At 42.8% G+C, this 27,240-nt stretch overlaps 1 protein-coding gene across 2 annotated transcripts in view; it reads left to right on the plus strand.

Annotated features, from left to right (window-relative positions):
• Positions 1–27,240, plus strand: part of LOC140186707 (phosphoprotein associated with glycosphingolipid-enriched microdomains 1) — a 99,546-nt gene that overhangs the window by 38,997 nt on the left and 33,309 nt on the right. Inside the window, exons 2-6 of one of the 2 annotated variants that reach the window (XM_072241200.1) lie at positions 9,014–9,184; positions 13,510–13,561; positions 15,698–15,785; positions 18,220–18,743; positions 19,944–20,087. In XM_072241200.1, coding sequence (XP_072097301.1) covers positions 9,039–9,184; positions 13,510–13,561; positions 15,698–15,785; positions 18,220–18,743; positions 19,944–20,087 — 954 coding nt within the window. In that variant the 5' untranslated portion in view covers positions 9,014–9,038. The remainder of the gene's footprint in view (positions 1–9,013; positions 9,185–13,509; positions 13,562–15,697; positions 15,786–18,219; positions 18,744–19,943; positions 20,088–27,240) is intronic. The other variant, XM_072241209.1, reaches the window with a different exon arrangement.

The following is a 27,240-nucleotide window of genomic DNA, read 5'->3' on the forward strand; positions in this document are numbered from 1 at the left end:
AAAACAGAAATAACAACAAAAAGTGAGGTTCTGTCCATGGGTTCAAGGTCCATTCAGGGGGGAGGGGAGGAAGCTGTTCCTGCATCGCTGAGTGTGTGCCTCCTGTACCCACTTCCTGATGGTAACAATGAGAAGAGGGCAGCTCTTGGGTGATGGGGGTCCTTAATAATGGACATCACCTTTCTGAGCCACCACTCCTTGAAAATGTCTTGGATACTATGGAGGCTAGAACCCATGATGGAGCTGACTAATTTTACAATTTTCTGTAGCTTCTTTCATTCCTATGCAGTAGCCCCCCACTCCCCTCACCCCCCGCCCGCCCCCACAATACCAGCCAGTGATGCAGCCTGTCAGAAAGCTCTCCATGGTAAATCTGTAGACGTTTTTGGGTCTTTTAGGTAACAAACCAAACCTCTAATAAAAAATAACCACCATCTTGTCTTCTTTATAGCTGCATCAGTATGTTGGGACCAGGTTAAATCCTCAGAGATCTTGACCAGGAACTTGAAATTGCTCACTTTCTCCACTTCAGGTCCCTCTGTGAGGATTGGTTCATCTTGTCTTGTCTTATTTGTTCTGAAGTCCACAATCACCTCTTACTGGCATTGAGTGCAAGGTTGTTTCTACAGCACCAGTCAACCAGCTGGTATATCTTGCTCCTCTATGCCCTCTCATCTCCATCTGAGATTCTGGCAACAATGGCCTTGCCAGGTCATTGGTTGTAAAAGGACTAAACCCCAAATGGGTCCCTAACTGTCAGAAATGGGAGGATTTACAATGGTGGAATCAAATAAACAGAAAAACAATAACAAATTTTGTGCTTCTGTCATCATGGACACATAAGTTATGGAGGTTCTAGGAAACAATGAATCTGATGAAAGAGAGTTAAAGGGAATTACTATTTTTTTAAGTAATGCTGTTGAAAATAGTGGAACTGAAAGCCAGTAAATGGAGCCTGATAATCTGCATCACAGAATGTTAGCAGAGGTAGCTATGGAAATACAGGATATACTGGTTGTTATCTTCCAAAATTCTACAGATTATGGAGCATGAGATTACAGAGTATATTCTCCTGTGTTCTCACTCCCATCCATTTAAAAAAAGGGAGGGTGAAAGAAAACAGATAACTGCAGACTGGTTAACTTAACATCAGTAGATGCTGGAGTCTATTATAAATGAAACATGGCAAGATAATAAAGAATATCAACATCATTAGACTATGAAAGGCATAGATTTATGAAAGGGAATAAAACAAATCCCTTGGGATATTTTGAGGATGTAGCTGCTAGACTAGATAAGGGGGAACCAGTGAATGTGGTGCATTTAGATTTTCAGAAGGACTTTGTTAATGTCCCAATAATTAAAGTAGATAGAATTGGCAATAACTTGATTGTAAGATTTGATAATTGTTGACTGACAGTAGACAGAGGGAAGCAATAAAAAGGTCTTTTTCAGAGTGGCTGGTATTGACCAGTGAGATACTGCAGTGGACAATACTTGAGTCCTAGCTATATATAATTATTATCAATGATTTTAATGAGAAACCAAATGCAATATTTCTAAGTTTTCAGTCAAAATGGAGTTCAGTGGGATAGCGAGTTGTGAGAAGGACACAAAGACTTTAGACATTTTAATCAGATGAGCACTTGACAGAGGCAGAGTAATATGGATTATTGTAAAGTTATCCACTTTGGTAGGAAAAATAGAAAGGCAAGCTATTTAAATATTAATAGATCAACAGCACAACAACTTAGAGGTTAGCATAACATTTTATAGCATCAGTAATAGGAGTTCAATTCCTGTTGCTGTCTGTCAGGAATTTGTACATTCTCCCTGCAACCGGATGGGTCCCCTCCCACAGTCCAAAGGCGCATGGTTAGTAATTGTGGGCTTCCTATGTTGACACCAAAATTGTGGCTTTTCACTGTATGTTTCGACGTACACGTGACAAATAAAGCTAATCTTTATGTTTATTAAAAGAGCATTGATATAAGTGTTTCTGCACACCAGTCTGTAAAAGCAAACATGGTATTACAGCAAGTCTTTCCAAAAAAAAGGTATGTTTACCTTAATTGCAGGAGGTTTTGAGTACAGCAACAAGGATGTTTCAGAATTATTCAGAACTTTGATGAGATCACACCCAAAATATTGAGCAGAGTTTTAGTCTCCTTACTCAGAATGTGCTTGCCAGAGAGGGAGTACAGCAAACGTTTACCATATTAACTCCTGCAATGGCAGAATTATCCATATGAGGACACATTGGGTTGATGGGGCCAGTGTTTAGAGGAAAGAGGAGATTTCATTAAAACAGGCAGGACTTTGGTGGGGCTTGACTGGCTGGTTAGAGAAAGGCTGTTCCTAGGTTTAAGGGCCTGAGACTATGAGTCACAGTCTTACAACCTGAGGTAAGATATTTAGGACTAAGCCGAGGATAAATTTCTTCACTGGGAGGTTATTGGATGTATGGAATTTTCTTCCACAGAGGGGGTGGAGGTGAAGTCTCTAAATGTATTTAAGAAGATATTGGGTAGGTTTCTAGACATAAAAGGCATCAAGGGGCTCAAGGAGAGAACAGTAAAAGAAAATCACCCACTGTGTTGGTGTTGTGCAATTCTTGTCAGGTTTTGTAACAAGCTTGTAGGAGGTTATTTGCCTTCTGTGTCGACCACAGGTAGTACACATCTCACAGAGAAAGCAGGAGTTTCAGCCTCAGTACTTGCATACTTTTCATAGTGAGTAACAGCAGTGGAAGAGGGAGCAGCTGCGACAGCAGTCATTTTTATCAACTTCGCGCCTGAAGGAGATCATATTTGACCTGGTGAAATTATAAAAGGGTTGAATTAATATCTCATATGAGGAAGCAGTTATTGGTGAGTAGTTTACTAATTTATAAATGGCACAAGCCTGATAGAGTTCTTTGAGGAGGTGACCAGGCATATAGATGAGGGTAGTTCAATGGATGTGATCTATATGGATTTTAGTAAGGCATTTGACAAGGTTCCACATGGTAGGCTTATTCAGAAAGTCAGAAGGCATGGGATCCAGGGAAGTTTGGCCAGGTGGATTCAGAATTGGCTTGCCTGCAGAAGGCAGAGGGTCATGGTGGAGGGAGTACATTCAGATTGGAGGGTTGTGACTAGTGGTGTCCCACAAGGATCTGTTCTGGGACCTCTACTCTTCGTGATTTTTATTAACGACCTGGATGTGGGGGTAGATGGGTGAGTTGGCAAGTTTGCAGATGACACAAAGGTTGGTGGTGTTGTAGATAGTGTAGAGGATTGTCGAAGATTGCAGAGAGGCATTGATAGGATGCAGAAGCGGGCTGAGAAATGGCAGATGGAGTTCAACCCGGAGAAGTGTGAGGTGGTACACTTTGGAAGGACAAACTCCAATGCAGAGTACAAAGTAAATGGCAGGATACTTGGTAGTGTGGAGGAGAGAGGGATCTGGGGGTACATGTCCATAGATCCCTGAAAGTTGCTTCACAGGTGGATAGGGTAGTTAAGAAAGCTTATGGGGTGTTAGCTTTCATAAGTCGAGGGATAGAGTTTAAGAGTCACGATGTAATGATGCAGCTCTGTAAAACTCTGGTTAGGCCACATTTGGAGTACTGTGTCCAGTTCTGGTCGCCTCACTATAGGAAGGATGTGGAAGCATTGGAAAGGGTACAGAGGAAATTTACCAGGATGCTGCCTGGTTTAGAGAGTATGCATTATGATCAGAGGTTAAGGGAGCTAGGTCTTTACCCTTTGGAGAGAAGGAGGATGAGAGGAGACATTATAGAGGTATACAAGATAATAAGAGGAATAGATAGAGTGGATAGCCAGCGCCTCTTCCCCAAGGCACCACTGCTCAATACAAGAGGACATGGCTTTAAGGTAAGGGGTGAGAAGTTCAAGGGAGATAGCAGAGGAAGGTTTTTTACTCAGAGAGTGGTTGGTGCGTGGAATGCACTGCCTGAGTCAGTGGTGGAGGCAGATATACTAGTGAAGTTTAAGAGACTACTAGACAGGTATATGGAGGAATTTAAGGTGGGGGGTTATGTGGGAGGCAGTGTTTGAGGGTCAGCACAACATTGTGGGCCGAAGGGCCTGTACTGTGCTGTACTATTCTATGTTCTATGTTCTACAGTAGCATTGTGGTTAGTATAAGAGAACCCAGGTTCAAGTCCCGTCACTGCCTGTAAGGAGTTTGCATGTTCTCCTGGATAGGTTATTTGGTTTTGGTAAATTGTCCCGTGATTAGGCTTGGATTAAATTTGGGGATTGCTGGGCAGTGTGGATCAAAGGGCTGGAAGGGTCGATGCAGTGCTGGATCTCAGTAAATAAATATTTCTAAGAAATATAAGTTGATAAAATTGGCATGCATCAACGAATAAGGAAAGATGAATAGGACTGAAATTGTCAGTGGGTAAATGGAAAGCGAGAGAAACAGGTGATTCTCGATGCACTGACAACTCATTGATCGCATCCATGCTCTCAGTGTGAAATGCTATCTTAAAGTGCATGATGTTATTAGCCAAACTAGTAAATCTGCATCCCAATTTTTATTCAGAGTTGATGTCTTAAGGAGTCATAGATAAGAAAATTACCTAATATAATGTGCCTGCTCATATGATGAACTGATAGCGAGGCTTTGGGCTTGCTCAGGGCAGCTCTGGGGTTCGGATCTAAGGACTCTTATTTGGTTCAGAATGTTGTTCGTTTCAATTGTTTGTGTGATTCGAGTTGTTTGTGTGATTCGAGTTTTCCCCCTTTCTTTTGCGAATCGGGTATTGGTGTTTTTATTTTTTTCCCTAGTTGGGTTCTTTCAGGTTTCTTGCTTTGTGAATACCTGTAAGCAAACAAATCTCAAAGCTATATTTGTTATAGAATACAGTACACCTTCTGGTGCTACTTGGACACGTCTTCAATGATGAACCTGGGGTCATAGGGTGTTTCGGGTCTTTAATCATCAGACAACCTTAACCGGGCGATCCAGCTGGGGGTGATCAGCCCCTGACTTGTGTCCAAGTGGCGCACTAATCCACGGATCCCCCCCCTCCAGATCCACAGCTACCTCGAGGCCTTTTCAGCAGCCTCCAGGATGTTCTTGGTGGCTCTTCTGCACTGCAGTCCTTTAACTCCAAGGAGTTTTAGAGTCTGCTGTAATGAATGGCCAGCAAAGCCCCAGCACCCAACTTCAACTGGCTCACAGCGAGCTCTCCAGCCATTGCTCCAGCGTTCTGCAACAAGATATGTGTGTCTAGCCCTCTTGCGCTTGTTGGCCTCTTCAATCCAGTCTTCCCCAGGGACAGAAAGTTCCAGCAGGACCACTTGCTTTGTAAACTCTGGTATTAACACCATATCCAGGCGGAGCGGAGTGGGAACTCGAGCTGCCTCCCTAGGTCGACTTGGAGCTGCCAGTCTCGTGCAGTGCCAGGAAGCCCTCCCGAGGAGCTAGGCCAATGTTGAGCCTTCTCCCCCACTCTATTAAAGGTGATGGACTGTTTGGGAGCGTGCTGATTTTCACTGTCTTAAATCGCTGTGCTGATTGTGTCCACCATAGACCTTAGGACTTTGTCATGGCACCAGCAGTATCGCCTTTCCCCCAACACCTTCGAGCAGCAACTTAGGATATGCTCCAAGGTGCCCCTCTTCTGGCACAGTTGGCATGCTGGAGTGTTTGCCATGCCCCACCTGTGCAGGTTGGCCGGGCTTGGGAGAACGTCATAGACTGTTTGGATGAGAAACTTGATGTGCAATGGTTCGGCTCTCCAGAGCTCTGTCCAGGTGAACTTGCACTCTTTGATAATAAATGTAAACATAGAAAACCTACAGCACGATACAGGCCCTTCAGCCCACAATGCTGTGCCAAACATGTACTTATTTTAGAAATTACCTAGGGTTACCCATAGCCCTCTATTTTTCTAAGCTCCATGTATCTATCCAATGTGCCATATTACCTTCTTAACCACACAGTCAAGCTGTACAGCAGCTTTGAGTGCCCTGTGGACTCAGACTCCAACATCACTCTGATCCTCCACACTGCCAAGAGTCTGACCATTAATACTATATTCTGCCATCGTATATGACCTGCCAAAATGAACCATCTCACACTTAACTGGAATGAACTCCATCTACCACTTCTTAACCCAGTTTTGCATCCTATTGATGTCCCTCTGTAACCTCTGACAGCCCTCTACACTATCCACAACATCCCCAACCTTTGTGTCATCAGCAAATGTACTTTAAATTGAATTGAATACCTTGGCTTCAGTGTGAGACTGGTCTTACATAAAAATAGACATATTTCTCGTATTGGAAACACAACAAAGACCACCAGACTGAATCCTGGGATGGCAGGTTTGTTGTTCAATGAGAGTCTAGGTTGACTAGGTCTGTATTCCTTAGAGTTTAGAAAAATGAAAGGAGTCCTCTTTGAAACCTGCAGAATTTTATCAGGGCTTGCCAGGGTGGATGCATCTCCTGAATGGAATATCTCTAACCAGAGGTCTTATCCTCTGGCTGTGCGTTAAGACATTTAGAATTGAGATGAGGAAAAATTTCTTAACTCAGAGAGTGTAATACTCTGGAATACTGAAACCAAGTCACTGAGTATACTTAATCCCTTCCCACCTATGTTCATGACACTTCTCACGCTCTTAAACTTTTCGATGATTTTAAGTTCCCTGGTCCCCATCGCTTTATTTTCACCATGGATGTCCAGTCCCTATATACTTCCATCCCCCATCAGGAAGGTCTCAAGGCTCTCCGCTTCTTTTTGGATTCCAGACCTAACCAATTCCCCTCTACCACCACTCTGCTCCGTCTAGCGGAATTAGTCTTTACTCTTAATAATTTCTCCTTTGGCTCCTCCCACTTCCTCCAAACTAAAGGTGTAGCTATGGGCACCCGCATGGGTTCTAGCTATGCCTGCCTTTTTGTTGGCATGTGGAACAGTCCATGTTCCAAGCTCATACTGGTATCTGTCCCCCACTTTTCCTTCGCTACATCGATGACTGCGTTGGTGCTGCTTCCTGCATGCATGCTGAGCTGGTTGACTTCATTAACTTTGCCTCCAACTTTCACCCTGCCCTCAAGTTTACCTGGTCCATTTCTGACACCTCCCTCCCCTTTCTACATCTTTCTGTCTCTATCTCTGGAGACAGCTTATCTACTGATGTCTACTATAAACCTACTGACTCTCACAGCTATCTGGACTATTCCTCTTCTCACCCTGTCTCTTGCAAAAATGCCATCCCCTTCTCGCAATTCCTCTGTCTCCGCCGCATCTGCTCTCAGGATGAGGCTTTTCGTTCCAGGACGAGGGAGATGTCCTCCTTTTTTAAAGAAGGGGGCTTCCCTTCCTCCACCATCAACTCTGCTCTCAGATGCATCTCCCCCATTTCACACACATCTGCTCTCACTCCATCCTCCCGCCACCCCACTAGGGATAGGGTTCCCCTTGTCCTCACCTACCACCTCCGGGTCCAACATATAATCTTCCGTAACTTCCGCCAACTCCAACGGGATCCCCTCACTGAGCATATCTTTCCCTTCCCCCCGCCTCTGCTTTCTGCAGGGATCGCTCCCTACGCGACTCCCTTGTCCATTCGCCCCCCCCATCCCTCCCCACCGATCTCCCTCCTGGCACTTATCCTTGTAAGCGGAATAAGTGCTACACATGCCCTTACACTTCCTCCCTTACCACCATTCACCCCCGACAGTCCTTCCAGGTGAGACGACACTTCACCTGTGAGTCGGCTGGAGTGATATACTGCGTCCGGTGCTCCCGATGTGGCCTTCTATATATTGGCAAGACCCGATGCAGACTGGGAGATCGTTTCACTGAACACCTATGCTCTGTCCGCCAGAAAAAGCAGGATCTCCCAGTGGCCACACATTTTAATTCCACATCCCATTCCCATTCTGGTATGTCTATCCACGGCCTCCTCCACTGTAAAGATGAAGCCACACTCAGGTTGGAGGAACAATACCTTATATTCCGTCTGGGTAGCCTCCAACCTGATGGCATGAACATTGACTTCTCAAACTTCCACTAATGCCCCACCTTCCCCTCGTACCCCATCAGTTACTTATTTTTATACACACATTCTTTTTCTTTCTCTTTTTCTCTCTCTCCTTTTTCTCCCTCTGTCCCTCTCACTATACCCCTTGCCCATCCTCTGGGTTTTCTCCCCCTCCCTCTTTTCTTTCTCCTTGAGCCTCCTGTCCTATGATCCTCTCATATCCTTTTTGCCAATCACCTGTCCAGTTCTTGGCTCCATCCTCTCCTGTCTTCTCCTATCATTTTGGATCTCTCCCTCCCCCTCCCACTTTCAAATCTCTTACTAGCTCTTCTTTCAATTAGTCCTGACAAAGGGTCTCGGCCCAAAATGTCGACTGTACCTCTTCCTAGAGATGCTGCCTGGCCTGCTGCGTTCACCAGCAACTTTGATGTGTGTGGTAAGAAGGTGCTAGATGGATTTCTAGATAGAGAAAGCATGAAGGGCTATATGTACTAGGGAATATGGTATTGTGATACAGAATCAGCCATGATCTATTGAATGACAAAACAGCCTCTAAGGAGTAAGTAACCTGAATCAACTCCTGTTCATGCAAACAGGCAGACTGTGCTGTAAGGAGAAATCTGAGTATGGATTTCATCATATTTCAAGAGCTGTTCTTGTTGCTTGCCCGAGTAAACTGAAGACTGCAAGCTTCCTTCCAACCTCCCCATTCCTTTTTTGAGAAGGCAGCTAAGACACCCTTTGTGTTAATATTTTTTACAGCTAAGTATCAAGGAATACATAAGAGTAGGGGGAGCTGCATCTGAAATAGTATTGATTATCAAAACACAGCTTCTGACTGCTTGATTAAACACTATAAAGCAAAATAAACAGTAGAGATGTACTAAAAGATGCTGTCTAGCATTTCAAAAAGTACTTGTGATTCAAATGTCAGTAAAATACATCACAGCTATAAATTGGGCTTGTCTTGATAGTCTTTGATTATTTGATTTTGCTCCATAGTTGAGAGTGCGACTAACAGAAGATTATGGCTCCTCTCCATCTGCAATTGTTCAAGAGGACAGGACTTACACAGGAGAGTCATCCTTCGCTGGCACTCTATGGTTTACTGGTGTCTGGAGGTGCCCTGCTTTTCCTGGTGCTGCTCTCATTCCTCTGTAACTACTGCCCAAGGTAAGCTGCAATGGATCATTTCCGCTCCTGCTGAAAATGTGCTTATTTTCATGCAAACTCCTTTCCCCTTGCCTATGATCCTGCCTGCTAGTATGTGAAGAAATGCATTAATGTTGTTCTACCCAGCACCAGTGAACAAACACGTGGGCAACTTACTCTGGATGTTGTGTGTAAACACGAATGTTTATTGCTACTTGTGCTAATATGCCAGGTTTGAGAGATTACGGGCTGCCTATACACAGAAACTGTGTTTCAGTTGAAGCAACTGGTCTGAGGTTGGTCACTGCAGGATAAGTATTAGTCAGGCAGGAACTTGCTTCTCCTGGTTCCCTCTGAAGTATACCAAACCTGGGAAGATAATGCAGTGTTTCTCTCAATTGCTTTAGAAAGATGCACAAATTTGCAAAGAAGTCCTGAAGAGCCATATTATGCTGAAGGTGTCACATTCATCTGGTATATGATGATCTGTGTCAGAGTCTCTGCACCACTTCCCTTCCAGTTCAGTTTCTGCAGACTCATTCTGCAGAGAAAAAAGCAATTAACAGCTTGTGACGTTCAAACACCATGTGAACATGTCCTAAAAAATAATTCCGATTGATGAATAGCATCCCCAGCGTTAGAAAAAGAGATGAATAAGCTCCTGGCGAAGGCACAGTCATTTGTCTAAAGTATTGCATGAAATTTTTTTAAGTGCTGGGAATATGAAATAAAAACAGAAAATGCGAGAAACAATCAACAGGTTAGACAGTCTCGGTGGAGAGGGGTTTCCACAAAGCATACTATATCTAGCTAACCATATTTGTGCCCTACTAAACATATTTGTCTATAGCTTCTACCCTAACCTCCAATGTCCATCGAAGGTAGAGGAGGCTAGTGACTTTAAATTCATTGGTGTTATCATATCAGAGGATACGATATATTTTTTAAAATTTTATTGAGAATCAGCGCAGAATGGCACTTCTGGCCCTTTGAGCCCCATTGCTTAGCAACCCCAATGTAACCACAGGACAATTTACAATGACCAATTAACCTACTAACTGGTACATCTTTGGACTGTGGGAGGAAATCAGAGCACTTGGAGGAAACCCACGCAGTTGCAGAGAGAACGTACAAGCTCCTTAAAGGCAACGGCGGGAATTGAACCCAGCTTGCTTGGAGTGTAGAGCTTTGTGCTGTCCATTACGCTACCGTGTCCTGGGACCAGCATGTAATTGCAATTACAAAGAAGGCACGACAGCACTTCTGCTTGCTTAGAAGCGACAGACTTCTATAGATGCACAGTGGAGAGTATCGTAACGGGCTGCATCACAGCCTGGTATGGAAACACCAATGCCCAAGAATGGAAAACCATCCAGAGAGGGGTGGATACAACCCAGTCCATTACAGCCAAAGCCTTCCCCACCACTGAGCACATTTATGAAGAGCAGTGTCTATTGTCAAAGACTCCATCCTCCCGCCATCCTCCCCCCCCCCCCCCCCCACCCCCGGCCATCTAGGCCATGCCTTCTTCTCAATACTGCAATCAGGTAGGAAGTCCAGAATTCTTCGGTACCCCGCCATCAGGTTCAGGAACAATTACAATCAGCAGGTTCCTGAACTAGTGTAGATAACTTCACTCATTACTACTGTAAACTGATTCCACAACCCACAGATGACTTCTTTATCACACTGGCTGTTAGCCAGATTTTTATTTCTATATAGTTTTTCACAAATTCTAATTCTTTATTTTTCCTGTAAATGCCTGCAAGAAAATGAATCTCAGGTTAGTATATGGTGACATATATATACGTTTGTACTTTGACTTTGACTCTGTAGAGGAAAAGATAGTCAACATGATTTGTAATAAGAAGTGCTATGCAAATAACATGCCCCTGGAACTGTAAAACAAAGCTGCTGACGCTCACTGGGATAAATAACTGAAGAATTATAGAATGTTCAGTTTCCTATAAGCCAAAAACCTCTTCAGATGAAAACTGAGTGACTTTGCGACGGTCTCTGTTTGCAAGAGTTCCTACATCTGGGCAATGCAGTCTTCTTGTTAGATGCAAGATCGGTTCAATTCTGGTTAAAGGCAACCGAAACTCAAAGGGAGCTCAAAATGGTAATGAATATTGCAGAGTAGTATTACATTTTCTGTTCAATATTAGAAGTGCAGTCTATTAGTCATATTTACCTCAAAGTTAATTAAAATCACCTAATACTTGAATAATAAAATGTAAAAAAGACTCTGGCACTTTATTTACCTTTACAGTATTCAGATTAATTAAGACACCTAGAGCTAAATGTTGAGTAAATAAATAGTAGAAACCATAATGTGGAGAATTGAACAAAACTTGCTTAAGGTTTTTAAATCTTTGCATTGTTGTAATTCCTGCAGTTTTAAGTTTTGTACTCACAACCTTGCAGCAGAAAGCCACTTGGGCCAACTGGTCTATGTTAGCACCAGAGGAACAATCCCATAAAGATCCATTCCGCCGCTACGTATTTTCCTGTACCCTTGTAAATTACGCCACCAGCTCCCTTACACCCAACACCCAACACCCCATCTACCACTTAACTTTAGTAGGAAGATTATTCTGGAGAGAAGTAACTTTGGGTATTGAGAGAAAATAAGAGCACCCAGGGGAAACTCATGCAGTGACAGGGTGAACTTGCAAGCTGAAGACAGACATTCCCCCAGTTCCGGGTGAACCCAGATCCCCTGAGCTGTTAATTAGCCATTATAGATTGCCCCTTGTGTAGAAGGTAGAATCTGGAGGGAGGTTGATGACAGTGTGGTGAAATTAGTGTTGTGGGAAATTAGTGGGGAGTGTATTGCTCTATGACCCAGCTAGGACTCAGTTGACCAAAGTATTTCATTCTATGTTGTTAACAAATATGCAAAAGACAAATGTGACACAGGAAATGTGTTCAACCACAATGTTATATATGTATGCAACATTAATTAGTTTTAAAAATTAGATAAACCGATAATTTGATGTCTCAAATAGCACGTTCCAAATCATGCCCTTACAGATGTGCCAATATGGTTTCAGTTTCATCCATCAGTAAGGATGAGTGATTGCCAGGCAAGTCAGTGTAAGCCACAGTCATATGTTGATAACTGCAATTTTGGAAATAGAAAACTAGACAACATATTCAAGGGAGGAAGATGCACAGAAGAAGAGTATATCAAAGCACACTAATAGCGAAACCAGCTTCTTAAATATTTGCCATTTATCAATTAAACAATATCATCATTAAGGGATTTGCAGTCCAAATAGGTAAAAACTACTTAATTCAGCTATTTCCTACTTACTGAATGGCAAGACTTTTGTGTATCAGCTAAAGAAAGCTGTTTTGAAATTAGCAAAAAATATGTATTTGTATGTATCAATATTTTCCTACATTCCAATGGAAACTGCACTTTAGTTGCTCACCATTTGTGATATGCTTCCATTATTGAGGTTTTTGGGGCTACAAGATATTGACCATTCTTTGCATTCGCTGCTACATTGGGTTAGTTGGTTAAGCTTCTTGTTTGCTTAATGGATCTCTGCTGTTGATTAATTGGACAAATGTCAAGTTATATCTGCACCATGTCATCATAGTTTTCATCATCCAGGAATAATGGTCTGGAATTTTCAACACATTTAAGTACTTAAATGCTCAATTTTTGCAAAGCCACTCAGTAGATTCAATAGATTTAAGTCTAAAACCAACATTGGGAAAAGGAGAGTGTCATGCACATATAAGAGTATATTTTAATCAGTAAGTCCCTAGAGTAAAATTCACTCTCCCAACCTCAATGTGAGAAGCTAGTCCAGTGAGGCATGCAAGGCAATATTAATAGTATTTGTCTTACACAAGGGAATTACATTTTGCCAAGAAAATTTTCACCTTAGAACATTAAAAAATCATCACGTACCCCGAAAAATAACAAAAAGTCACACATCAGCCCACCAATTAAAGTTGGTGTCAATGGATGAGGCTGTATGCACCCAGTCATGTTTAGCAGCAGGTCTTTGATGGAGGTGGGGGTAGGAGAGCTGAGGGTGGAATGGAACCTGAAATCAGCTACATTTGCCAATTCTCCATTATTTCTCTCGACTGACACCAGAACAATTCAATGTTTTATTGGGATTAGCATCTTTTACTATGTGTGTATTTTGTCTTTTACTCAAAATATAGATGAATATATAGAGATTGATTTGACAATAAGTGCAACTTTGGAGTCACTTTTGTAAACAAAACATTAAATATTAAAAGTAAATCTGTTATTTAAGTAGGAGTAAGGAATCGTATACTTTTCAGTATAAAACAAGTATTTTATGTTTATGTGGCAGAAACAATAAGGAAAAAAAAATTAAGACTGAAGGAGTGAAGCTGGTTGGTATGGTAAGTTCTTTAACTGCAAGTATCATAGAAATTGTGTTTCAGTTGCTGAGCTCCTTAAGAGTTCCTTCACCTCATCATGATGTTGTTTTGTGGTATCTATATGATGTACTGCAGCAGTTCAGGAAGATGCCTTTTAAAGCGTTTGCCAATCTATCGTTCCACCAGAAAAATTGTCAGGAGCAGTTGGTGCATGGTTAAACCATCTCCTGCAGGATCCCTTCAAAGTCCCATATCACCCTTACTTGGAAATATATTGGTATTTGATTTTTATCATTGCTCCATGTGCCAAGATACTGTGGAAAAACTTCTATTGCATACTGTTGATACAGATCAATAATAGGTGTCCAAATCCGGGGACTCCTGCCCAAACAAAAAAAGGTGGAGTGATTTCCAGAGTGGCTTACTATCACCTTCTCAAAATCAATTCAAGTTGGCTAGCAAGTGTAGAATGCTACAAAAAAAATTGTCTGTGGTTCTGACGCTGTGCTGCATTGCCACCTTGTGGCAAAGATGATACAGTCACGAACACATTTGAAATCAAAATGCTAAAACCTGCAGGCACTGAATCGGCATCTATAATATATAAAAAACAGAGAACAGAAATATTCAGCAGAGGTGGAAAGAGAAATGGCTTTTAATCACATTTGTGATTAAAGGCCATTTCTCTTTCCATCTATAGACTTTAAATCAAGATGATGTTCTTGAACCTTAATAATCATCTTGTGCTCTTCCAAAAACATGCTCTGCCAGCACAATGAGTTGGTCTCTGTATTGATGGGATCTAGAATGACAGCAATAATTGTCCATCAGGTGATTTATAATGGCTTTCATCAAATGCCAAAACCCAGGGTGATTAAATGCTGCTTATTTTAAAATTCGTTGTCATTTCCTTTATGGCTCCTCACTTTTTTTTAAGGCTTATGGGTTATTTTGTGTTTTTTGCTCAATCCTTCTCATTTTTAGTGTGCAGGAGAGAGGGATTTTGGGGGTCAATGTGCCTGTTCCATTTTAGTTCATTTTTTTTCTGTGGGGAGTCGGGGTTTTGGAGGTCGATGATCATGCTACCGTTCTTGGTTTTGTGGCTATCTGGAGAAGCAACTCTGAAATTGTTCATACTTTGATAATAAATGAACCTTTGAAGTCACTGCCCAGTAATTTCCAGGGTAAGCTCTTAACCGGCAGCATCTATAGAAAAGACTAAGCAGTTGACATTTTGGGCTAAGACCTTTCATCAGGCCCTAAACGTCCACTGCTTACTCTTTTCCATAGATGCTGCCTGGCCAGCTGAGTTCCTCCAGCATTCTGTGTGTGTTGCTCAGATTTCTATCAATGGCATATTGTCTCTTGTTTAAGCTATTCAGTGTTGTGCTCTGCAAAGGCCATCAATTTCATTGGAAGATATTAGCAGCAGCAATCAGTGGAACTTGCAACTTACCACAGCATTCAGAATTGTACTGATGTAGAACTACTTGAAATGTGAGAACAGATACATGTCAGATGATTTTCTAAACAGTAAAGACACACAAGCAGTATGTTGATTTCTCTTTTGGTAGTGTTGGTTGAATGATAAATGTAGGCTAAGATACTGTATGTGGAGTAATCTTGTCGCTCGTCAGTCTGTGTGTTGCGATCCAAAACGTTCAGCCAGGCTTAATATTGCATATGGAGTACAGCGCTCAACTCAGTGCACCCTCAGACTGCAGCCCAGAACTAATATTCAGTTGCCCATTGGGATTTCAGCTGATTACTTTCTGATGTGAAGGTGCAAGTGGTACCAGCTGGTTCAGGCTGATGGCCTGAGGTATTACATTCTGCCATCATGAGACCATCAGTCCAATACCCCAGACTACTTTTGATTAAATTTTCTTTATTGTCTGCATAATGTGTGACTGATCACCAGACCTTAAATAGTTACTGTATTTGGAGGCATGATCTCTGATCCCTACTCTAAAAGCATCCTTGGATTGTTTTGATGGATGACAAAATGGGTTGCATGTAAGCCCTGATAAACTGCTTGTTGTGTTAGAATTTACTTGATATGGTTAAATGTTTTTAGAGGATTTTAATATCACATTTTAAATGAACTAAACTATTAAGGACCAAATGTACAATTTACTGTCATGATATTGTGTTTAGTCTGCAGGCTACACCCCCCAGCTTCGACCTGTTAGCACACCAGAAACAGGAGCACGTGATCCCAACAGGATACACTGCAATGGTGAAAGTAAGTAATCAACTAAGTAATGATATTTTATACTTTATGAACTGTATTTTACCAGAAAGCTCCAAAGAGGAAGAGGTGACATAGACGATTTAAAAATGAATATTTAACAAATGTAGTTCTTTAGTCTTGCAAGCAAACGAAACAGAGTATTACATATTGTTTAATCTGTAAGACTATTTCAAGGTAAAACAACTCAGCAGGGACAATGGCTCACAGTAAATAACAAGTTCAGGATATGTTAGAAAGCTGTGCTTCAAAATATCTGTCCCCCACTTTTCCTTCGCTACATCGACGACTGCATTGGCGCTGCTTCCTGCACGCATGCAGAACTCATTGACTTTACTAACTTTGCCTCTAACTTTCACCCTGCCCTCAAGTTTACCTGGTCCATTTCCGACACCTCCCTCCCCTTTCTAGATCTTTCTGTCTCTGTCTCTGGAGACAGCTTATCCACTGATGTCTACTATAAGTCTACTGACTCTCACAGCTATCTGGACTATTCCTCTTCTCACCCTGTCTCTTGCAAAAACGCCATCCCCTTCTCGCAATTCCTCCGTCTCCGCCGCATCTGCTCTCAGGATGAGGCTTTTCATTCTAGGACGAGGGAGATGTCTTCCTTTTTTAAAGAAAGGGGCTTCCCTTCCTCCACTATCAACTCTGCTCTTAAACACATCTCCCCCATTTCACGTACATCTGCTCTCACTCCATCCTCCCGCCACCCCACTAGGAATAGGGTTCCCCTGGTCCTCACCTACCACCCCACCAGCCTCTGGGTCCAACATATTATTCTCTGTAACTTCCGCCACCTCCAACGGGATCCCACCACTAAGCACATCTTTCCCTCCCCCCCTCTCTCTGCATTCCGCAGGGATCGCTCCCTACACAACTCCCTTGTCCATTCGTCCCCCCCATCCCTCCCCACTGATCTCCCTCCTGGCACTTATCCGTGTAAGTGGAACAAGTGCTACACATGCCCTTACACTTGCTCCCTTACCACCATTCAGGGCCCCAAACAGTCCTTCCAGGTGAGGCAACACTTCACCTGTGAGTCAACTGGGGTGATATACTGCCTCCGGTGCTCCCGATGTGGCCTTTTATATATTGGCGAGACCCGCCGCAGACTGGGAGACCGCTTTGCTGAACATCTATGCTCTGTCCGCCAGAGAAAGCAGGATCTCCCAGTGGCCACACATTTTAATTCCACATCCCATTCCCATTCTGACATGTCTATCCACGGCCTCCTCTACTGTAAAGATGAAGCCACACTCAGGTTGGAGGAACAATACCTTATATTCCGCCTGGGTAGCCTCCAACCTGATGGCATGAACATCGACTTCTCTAAATTCCGCTAAGGCCCCACCTCCCCCTCGTACCCCATCTGTTACTTATTTTTATGCACACATTCTTTCTCTCACTCTCCTTTTTCTCCCTCTGTCCCTCTGAATATACCTCTTGCCCATCCTCTGGGTTCCCCCCCACTTGTCTTTCTTCCCGGACTTCCTGTCCCATGATCCTCTCGTATCCCCTTTTGCCTATCACCTGTCCAGCTCTTGGCTCTATCCCTCCCCCTCCTGTCTTCTCCTATCATTTTGATCTCCCCCTCCCCCTCCAACTTTCAAATCCCTTACTCACTCTTCCTTCAGTTAGTCCTGACGAAGGGTCTCGGCCCGAAACGTCGACTGCACCTCTTCCTACAGATGCTGCCTGGCCTGCTGCGTTCACCAGCAACTTTGATGTGTGTTGCTTCAAAATATTTAATGTCTGGCATGACTTTCAGTGTTGGTGAAGAGTTAATCATTGTTGCATGAGGCCTGTAGGTTTCGTTAATGGAACGAGTGAGGTGAACAACAATCTCTGTCACCTGTAGTTCACTCTGTTTGGAAAGTGTGCTGATAACAAAGCCGAGTGTGGATGCAGTGAATACACTTGTCTATTTCACTGGTGCATTACTGCTCTTTTATTTGGCCTCATTTATGCTCCTTTCAGCTGAATAGAGCCACTGCCAAAGAATTTGTTAGGAAAAAACTTTGTGGTTATTGGGCACATAGCCAATGACATACAGAGAGCTTTTCCTGTCTCATGATGTGTGTTGCTCTGCCCTTTTCATCTATCATCTTTGTCCTCTTCTTCCACTCTTCCTGCACCCATTGCCACTCTGCTATCTTTACCACCCTACATCCAAAGCCTTATGATAATGAACTTGTGCTCTGGAATTCTGTGCATTGTTTTGTCTCTTCCTGCGTGCAAAAACCTCAGATACTTGGGCACTCCACAAGTTCTACATCTATGCAATGCCCAGTTATTGGAAATGTGATGTAGTGATAAATCTGGCTTATTCCCCATTCCCCACCACCCCCAGAATGATTGTGTGACAAAATGCACTTCAGTTTTGTAGTTCTGGGTACAGTGGTTAAATTATTCATTTTTCCTGTAGGAGGTTTGAGAAGCTGGCAAGTTGACTATCTTCGACTGTCAGGAACAGAACTTTCGCAGGAGGGAGAGGAGCAGGACTCAGGAAACTCATGGCTTCACCAGAGCAGAGAATTGCCTCACGTTCCTGGAGGAAAGTTGGTACAAGACATGGACCATGTTTATTCCCAGGTTAAAGACTTCCCTTGTCAGCAGAACACTATTGAAGATTCATTGTATGAGAGTGTTGGAACAAATTATGGACAGAATCCTGGTGATCGGCAGTCTGAACCTAGATGTGGGGCTAATGGAATAGAAATTACTATATCAACTCAAAACCAACAAGGTTTAATGGAACCAGCTGTTTACATGGACGTACCAGAGTATGCCTCAATTCGAAGGGCAAAGAAAAAGGAAAAGAATCCAAATCTGGAAGAAAAACAATTAAGGAGAAATGTAAACAATGGTTGTGTGTTTTTACCTGGAACCAGAAACTACAGAGAAGAATTAAGTATTAATGAAAATTATGAAGCTTTTACAGAAACAGAGGTATATTCTTTTTTTCTTAATTCCAAATTAATAATATGCACTTTTCACAAAAATATTGAATCTTCCTTGCCAAATGAAAGCTTCCAGCCTTTGGATGAGTGTACCAACTATAGCATGGTATCTAATTGTTACGTGTTGTCAGCTGTACAGCGCAGTCAGGGTGTATTAATATCTGTGACGGACATTTGGCATACATAATGTAACTGACACTTGTGAATGATTCAGCATTTTCTGTCACATCCTCACTCCCATCTTTTGGTCATTTGGTACAGACCAAAATGGGAAACATTCATCTCTCAGAACCATGACATTTAATAACCAAGAGCAACATAATACTGAGTTATCAACCAACCCTATTTCTCTGCTTTCAACATGGTTTTAATGCATTATCCTCATCATAGGCATGTCAGGTCTTGTCATGCATACTAATAGGTTTTGGAACACAAGCAAGCCCTCCCCCTTCCTCCATTTTGCAGCAGACTTATCCAGGGGCTGTGTTTTTTATTTCCACCACAACCATTTAATTGAGAAAATGACAGCACCTGACAGAGCAATTCATAGAGAAGCAGCCTCCCTTTACAATGGATGCTTTCTCCCTGGAGCAAATAATTCCATTCCTGTCATACTTAGTTTCTTTAAGTAGGCATCATCCAGAGCAGGATGTCTTGTTACTATTTCTTACACGTTTGGGGAAAACAATGTTCTTCATCCTCCTGTTTCTGTGAAGAAGGTGCATTGCATTTCTGCAGATGTTCTAAAAGGCTTATTTAAATTGCAAATCAGAGATACAGCTCCATAACTTCAAATCAACAAACACATACTGACCTCCAGAAAGAAGAATTAATTTAGATAATGAAAATCTTGCAAGCATTTTGCTGTTAACAAAAATGTTAGGATTGTTCCAAACTAAAACAAATAGATCTGTTCTTGCGGATTCATTCCACATGTTCTCCTATTATTGCATGGCAGATGTGGCTTATATGGATAAGGGCAAGTTCTTGGAATGGACAGATTGTAAACCGCTTTTTGTATTTTAAAACTATATATTTTGGAACCTGTTGCATTAAAACAAGATGGTTAGGATCTTCTGAAAAAAAAGTCAAATTACACAGTTTTGAATTAAAGTTTTAAAATACCCATTTTATAGTTAAAATTGTGGTCAGATGTGGCCACACCTTTTTAATTTACTTAATTTTCCAGAATTTCAGCTCTAGAATACAAGGTAGGCTGAGTCCTTTCATAGATCGTGATGCAGGAGAATCACTGGAAGAATTTAGAGAGGGGAGAAGTGCATGTGGAAGCCTAACTGAAGAGCAGCTTTATACAAACAACGTCTTTGTCCAGGTAAATACCCAAATAACGATGAAATGAAGACTATAATCATATTATACTTGATTTAATTGACAACACAATCAAGCAAAGACTTGCTTTATTTGTAATTTCAATTCTTTTTAAGATTATTTACACATTTTCTTTTATGCAGTTCTTAATTTTATTATCGTAGTTTGTCACTCTGAAAATTTGTTGTTACTAATAGTTGCAAAGCCTATTCAACCTTTCCCTATAACTCAAGTCCTCAAGTCCTGGCAACATCCTTGTAAATCTTCTCTGCACTCTTTCAATCTTATTTACACCTTTCCTGTAGGTAGGTTATCAAAACTGAACACAGTACTTCAAATTAGGCCTCTCCAATGTCTTATAAAATTTCAACATAACATCTCAACTCCTCTACTCGATACATTGATTTATGAAAGCCAGTGTGCCAAAAGCTTTCTTTACAACCCCATCTACCTGTAACGTCACTTTCAAGGAATTTTGGATCAGTATTCCCAGATCCCTTTGTTCTTAGTATACTACTGGTCACAGTGTAAGACCTACCCTGGTTGGTCCTCCCAAAGTGCAATACCTCACACTTGTTTGAATTAAATTCCATCTGCCATTTTTCAGCCCATTTTTCCAGCTGGTCCATATCCCACTGCAAGCTTTGGTAGCCATCCTTGCTGTCCACTACATCCCTAATCTTGCTGTTGTCTGAAAATTTGCTGATCCATTTTACCACATTATCATCTACTATAGATCTTTCATAAACAACAATGGACCCAGCACCGATCCCTGTGGCACACCACTAGTCACAGCCCTCCTGTCAGAGGGACAACTATCTACTACCACAGCCTATCTTCTCCTGCGAAGCCAATGTCAAGTCCAGTTTACCACCTCATCTTGAATGCCAAGCGACTGAGCCTTCTTGACCAACCTCCAGTGTGAGACATATAACCATGTAACAATTACAGCATGGAAACAAGCCATCTCAGCCCTTCTAGTCCATGCCGAACTCTTACTCTCACCTAGTTCCACTGACCTGCACTTAGCTCATAACCCTCCATTCCTTTCCTGTCCCCTTAGCTGTCAAAGGCCTTATCGAAGTCCACGTAGACAACATCCACTGCCTTGCATTCATCATCTTTCCTGGTAGCTTCCTCAAAAAATCACTGGATTAGTTAGACACAACCTACCACACACAAAGCCAGGTTGACTATCCCTAATCAGTCCCTGTCTATCCAAATACTTATATATCTGGTCTCTTCGAATACGCTCCAATAACTTTCCCACTATGATGACAAGTACACCAGCCTATAATTTCCTGGCTTATCCTGGAGCATTTCTTAGACAATGGAACAACATTGGCTATCTTCCAATCCTCCGGCAACTCACCCGTGTCTAAGGATCTCTGCTAGGGCTCCTGCAATTTCTTCACTCACCTCCAACAGGGTCTGAGGGAACACCTTGTCAGGCCCTGAGTATTTATCCAGCCTAATTTGCCTCAAGACAACAAACACCTCCTCCTCTGCAAACTGCATAGTTTCCATGACCTCACTGCTGCTTTGCCTCACACCTATAGACTCTGTGTCCATCTCCCGAGTAAATACAGATGCACAAAGTCCATTGAAGATCTCCCCATCTCTTTTGGCTCTACACATAGTTTACCACTCTGATCTTCCAGAGGACCAATTTTGTTCCTTGCTATCCTTTTAGTATATCTGTAGAAGCCGTTAGGGTTCTCCATCTCCTTGTCTGCTAGAGCAACCTCGTATCTTCTTTAAGCCGTACCAATTTGCTTCTCAAGTGTTCTCTTGCATTCCTTATACTTACCAAGTACCTCAGTCGTTCCTGCCTGTCTACACCTGCAATGCACCACCTTCATTTTCTTAACCAGGGCCTCCATAATTCTCGAAAACCAAGGTTCCCTAAACCTGCTATCCTTGCCTTTCATTCTACAGGAACATACAAACTCTGCACGCAAAATTTCACTGTTGAAGGCTTCCTACTTACCAAGTACACCTCTGCCAGCAAACAACCTGTCCCAATCCACACTTGCCAGATCCTTTCTGATAACATCAAAATTGGTCTTCCTTCAATAAAGCATCTTAACCCGAGGACCAGACATATCCTTTTCCATAATGGCCTTGAAACTAATGACATTTTGATCACTAGATGCAAAGTGCTCCCCCCCCCCCCCCCGGGGTTCCCAACCTGGAGTCCGAGGACCCCTTGCTCAATGGTATTGGTCCATGACATAACAAAGGTCGGGAATCCTGCCAACACAAACTCTGTCACCTGCCCTGTCTCGTCCCCTAATAGGAGATCTAGTATCGCGCTTTCTCTAGTTCTATGTATTGTGTGTACTTATTAAGAAAACTTACCTGAAGACTATTGACAAACTTTTTCCCATCCAGCTTTTTTACAATATGGGAGGCCCAGTCAATATGTGGGAAGTTAAAACCATCTACCATCTCTGCTTTATGTTTTTTTACAACAGTCAGTGATCCCTCCTTAAATTTGTTCCTCCACATCTTGCAGCCTGTTGGTGGTGTATAATATAATCCCATTAACATCATCATGCCCTTCTTATTCTTCAGTTCTACCCATAAAGCCTCGCAAGACAAGCTCTCCAGTCTGTCCTGACTGAGCACTGCTGTGACATTTCCCCTGTCTAGTAATTCCACCCCTTCTCCCTTAATTCCTCCCATTCTATCACATCTAAAACAACTGAACCTGTAACATTGAACTGCCAGTCCTGACCCTCCTGCAACCAAGTCTCACTAATGGCTACAATGTCATAATTCCACCTGCTGATCTATGCCTTAAGCTCATCCACCTTTCCTACAGTACTCCTTACATTGAAATATTGACAGCTGAGAATATTAGTCACACCATGCTCGGCCTTTTGATTCCTGACTTTGTATGTAGGCTAAACAACATATATCTCCACCAACACTATAGGAGCAGGTAGTCACACCGGGGCCTCAGGAGACAGATAGGTGGGTAACAGTCAGGAGAGGGAAGGGAAAGAGTCAGATGCTAGAGGGTACCCCTGTGGCTGTCCCCCTTAACAATAAGTACTCCTGCTTGAGTACTGTTGGGGGGGACTGACTACCTGGGGGAAGCAACAGTGGCCGTGCCTCTGGCACAGAGTCTGGCCCTGTGGCTCAGAAGGGTAGGGAAAGGGAAGAGGATGGCAGCAGTGATACAGGACTCTATAGTTAGGGGGTCGGACAGGTGATTTTGTGAATGCAAGAAAGAAATACAGATGGTAGTTTGCCTCCCAGGTACCAGGGTCCGGGATGTTTCTGATCGCGTCCACAGTATCCTGAAGTGGGAAGGAGAACAGGTTGTGGTACATATTGGTACCAGCGACATAGGTAGGAAAAGGGAAGTGGTCCTGAAAACAGACTACAGAGAGTTAGGAAGGAAGATGAGAAGCAGGACTACAAAGGTAATAATCTTGGGATGACTGCCTGTGCCACTTGACAGTGAGTATAGGAATAGAATGAGGTTGGAGGATAAATGTGTGGCTGAGGGATTGGAGCAGGGTGCAGGGATTCAGATTTATGGATCATTGGGACCTCTTTTGGGGCAGGTGTGACCTGTGTGAAAAGGACGGATTGCACTTGAATCCCAGGGGAACCAATATCCAGGCAGGGAGATTTGCAAAGTCTACTGGGGAGAGTTTAAACTAGAATTGCTGGGGGGTGGGAACCGAACTGAAGAGACAGAGGAAGAGGCGGTTGGCTCAGAAATAGAGAAAGCTTGGAGACAGTGCAAGAGGGAGGATAGGCAGGTGATAGAGAAGGGACGCGCTCAGACCGATGGTTTGAGATGTGTCTATTATAATGCAAGGAGTATTACGAACAAAGCGGATGAGCTTAAAGCGTGGATCAGTACTTGGAGCTATGATGTTGTGGCCATTACAGAGACTTGGATGGCTCAGGGGCAGGAATGGTTACTTTGAGTGCCAGGCTTTAGATGCTTCAGAAAGGACAGAGAAGGAGGCAAAAGAGCTAGGGGTGTGACAGTGTTGATCAGAGATAGTGCCATGGCTGCTGAAAAGGAGGAAGTCATGGAGGAATTGTCTACGGAGTCTCTGTGGGTGGACGTTAAGAACAGGAAGCAGTCAATAACTCTACTGGGTGTTTTTTTATAGACCACCCAATAATAACAGGGACATCAAGGAGCAGATAGGGAGACAGATTCTGGAAAGGTGTAATAATAACAGGGTTGCTGTGGTGGGAGATTTTAATTTCCCAAATATCAATTGGCATCTCCCTAAAGTGAGAGGTTCAGATGGGGTAGAGTTTGTTAGGTGTTTTCAGGAAGGTGTCTTGACACAATATGTAGATAAGCCTACAAGAGGAGAGACTGTACTTGATCTGGTATTGGGAAATGAACCTGGTCGGGTGTCAGATCTCTCAGTGGGAGAGCATTTTGGAGATAGTGATCACAACTCTATCTCCTTTACCATAACATTGGAGAAGGATAGGAACAGACAAGTTAGGGAAATGTTTAATTGGAGTAAGGGGAAATATGAGGCTATCAGGCAGGAACTTGGAAGCATAAATTGGGAACAGATGTTCTCAGGGAAATGTACGGAAGAAATGTGGCAAATATTCAGGGGATATTTGCATGGAGTTCTGCATAGGTACGTTCCAAAGAGACAGGGAAAAGATGGTAGGGTACAGGAACCGTGGTGTACAAAGGCTGTTGTAAATTTTGTCAAGAAGAAGAGAAGAGCTTACAAAAGGTTCAAAAAACTAGGTAATGATAGAGATCTAGAAGATTATAAGGCTAGCAGGAAGGAGCTTAAGAATGAAATCAGGAGAGCCAAGGGGGCCATGAGAAGGCCTTAGCAGACAGGATTAAGGAAAACCCCAAGGCATTCTACAAGTATGTGAAGAGCAAGAGGATAAGACATGAGAGAATAGGATCAATCAAGTGTGACAGTGAAAAAGTGTGTATGCAACCGGAGGAGAAAGCAGAGGTACTTAATGAATGCTTTGCTTCAGTATTCACTACAGAAAAGGATCTTGGCAATTGTAGGGATGACTTACAGCAAACTGAAAAGCTTGAGCATGTAGATATTAAGGAAGAGGATGTGCTGGAGCTTTTGGAAAGCATCAAGTTGGATAAGTCATTGGAACCAGACGAGATGTACCCCAGGCTACTGTGGGAGGTGAGGAAGGAAAATGCTGAGCCTCTGACAATGACCTTTCCATCATCAATGGGGATGGGAGAGGTTTCAGAGGATTGGAGGATTGTGGATGTTGTTCCACTTATTCAAGAAAGGGAGTAGGGTTAGCCCAGGAAATTATAGACCAGTGAGTCTTACTTTAGCAAGTTGATGGAGAAGATCCTGAGAGGCAGGATTTATGAACATTTGGAGAGGCATAATATGATCAAGAATAGTCAACATAGCTTTGTCAAAGGCAGGCCATGCCTTACGAGCCCGATTGAATTTTTTGAGGATGTGACTAAACACATTGATGAAGGTATGAAGGTAGAGCAGTAGGTGTAGTGTATATGGGTTTCAGCAAGACATTTGATAAGTTACCCCATAGAAGGCTTATTGAGAAAGTAAGGATGCATGTGATCCAAGAGGACATTGCTTTGTGGATCCAGAACTGGCTTGCCCACAGAAGGCTAAGAGTGGTTGTAGACATGTCATGTTCTACATGGAGGTCGATGACCAGTAGCATGCCTCAGGGATCTGTTCTGGGACCCCTACTCTTTGTGATTTTTATAAATGACCTGGATGAGGAAGTGGACGGATGGGTTAGTAAATTTGCTGATGACACAAAGGTTGGGGCTGTTGTGGATAGTGTGGAGGGCTGTCAGAGTTTACAGCGGGACATTGATAAGATGCAAAACTGGGCTGAGAAATGGCAGATGGAGTTCAACCCAGATAAGTGTGAATTTGTTCATTTTGGTAGGTCAAATATGATGGCAGAATATAGCATGAATGGCAAGACTCTTGGCAGCGTGGAGGATCAGAGGGATCTTGGGGTCCGAATCCATAGGACACTCAAAGCTGCTGTGCAGGTTGACTTTGTGGTTAAGAAAGCATACGGTGCATAGGCCTTCATCAATCATGGGATTGAGTTTAGGAGCCGAGAGGTAATGCTGCAGCTATATAGGACCCTGGTCAGCCCGCACTTGGAGTACTGTGCTCAGTTCTGGTCGCCTCACTACAGGAAGGATGTGGAAACATAGAAAGGGTGCAGAGGAGATTTACAAGGATGTTGCCTAGATTGGGGAGCATGCCTTATGAGAATAGGTTGAGTGAACTCGGCCCTTTCTCCTTGGAGCAGCTGAAGATGAGAAGTGACCTGATAGAGGTGGATAAGATAATGAGAGGCATTGATTGTGTGGATAGTCGGAGGCTTATTTCCAGGGCTGAAATGGCAAGCATGAGGGGGCACAGTTTTAAGGTGCTTGGAAGTAGGTACAGAGATGTCAAGGGTAAGTCTTTTACGCAGAGAGTGGTGAGTGCGTGGAATTGGCTGCCGGCGACGGTGGTGGAGGTGGATCTGATAGGGTCTTTTAAGAGACTCCTTGATAGGTACATGGAACTTTGGAAAATAGGGAGCTATAGGTAACCCTAGGTAATTTCTAAGGTAAGGACATGTTCGGCACAGCTTTGTGGGCCGAAGGGTCTGTATTGTGCTGTAGGGTTTCTATGTTTCTAACACTCCACTCTCTACTCTGACACCCTTGTTCACATCCCCTGCAACTACAGTTTAAATTCGCCTGTGCAGCACTTGCAAACCTTCTCTCTAGGATTTTAGTTCCCCTCCAGTTCTAGGCAAACTTATACAGATCCCACCTTACCTGGAAGAGAGCCTAATAATGCAAAACTGCACAGTGAAAGAACTAAAACTTATCAGTGAAAGAACTAAAATATGAGAGATATTAATTTAGTGGCATTAACTATATATTTTCATATTGTCTTTGGAAAACAGTGGATGGAAACATTATCACAGGAATGCACTAGTGTTTGTTTGCTAGTAGCGCTAACTATGGTGTAGATCTCCAAACCTTTGATGCTGTATCGTGCTGTAGGTTTGCTATGTTTCTATGTTTCTAATTTCAAGATAATTATGGAGAAGGATAGGACTGGTCCTCAGGTTGAGATTCAAAATTTGAGAAAGGCCAGTTTTGATAG

This window comes from Mobula birostris, chromosome 2 (genome assembly GCF_030028105.1).
Source record: "Mobula birostris isolate sMobBir1 chromosome 2, sMobBir1.hap1, whole genome shotgun sequence".
In the NCBI taxonomy this organism is placed as follows: Eukaryota; Metazoa; Chordata; class Chondrichthyes; order Myliobatiformes; family Myliobatidae; genus Mobula; species Mobula birostris.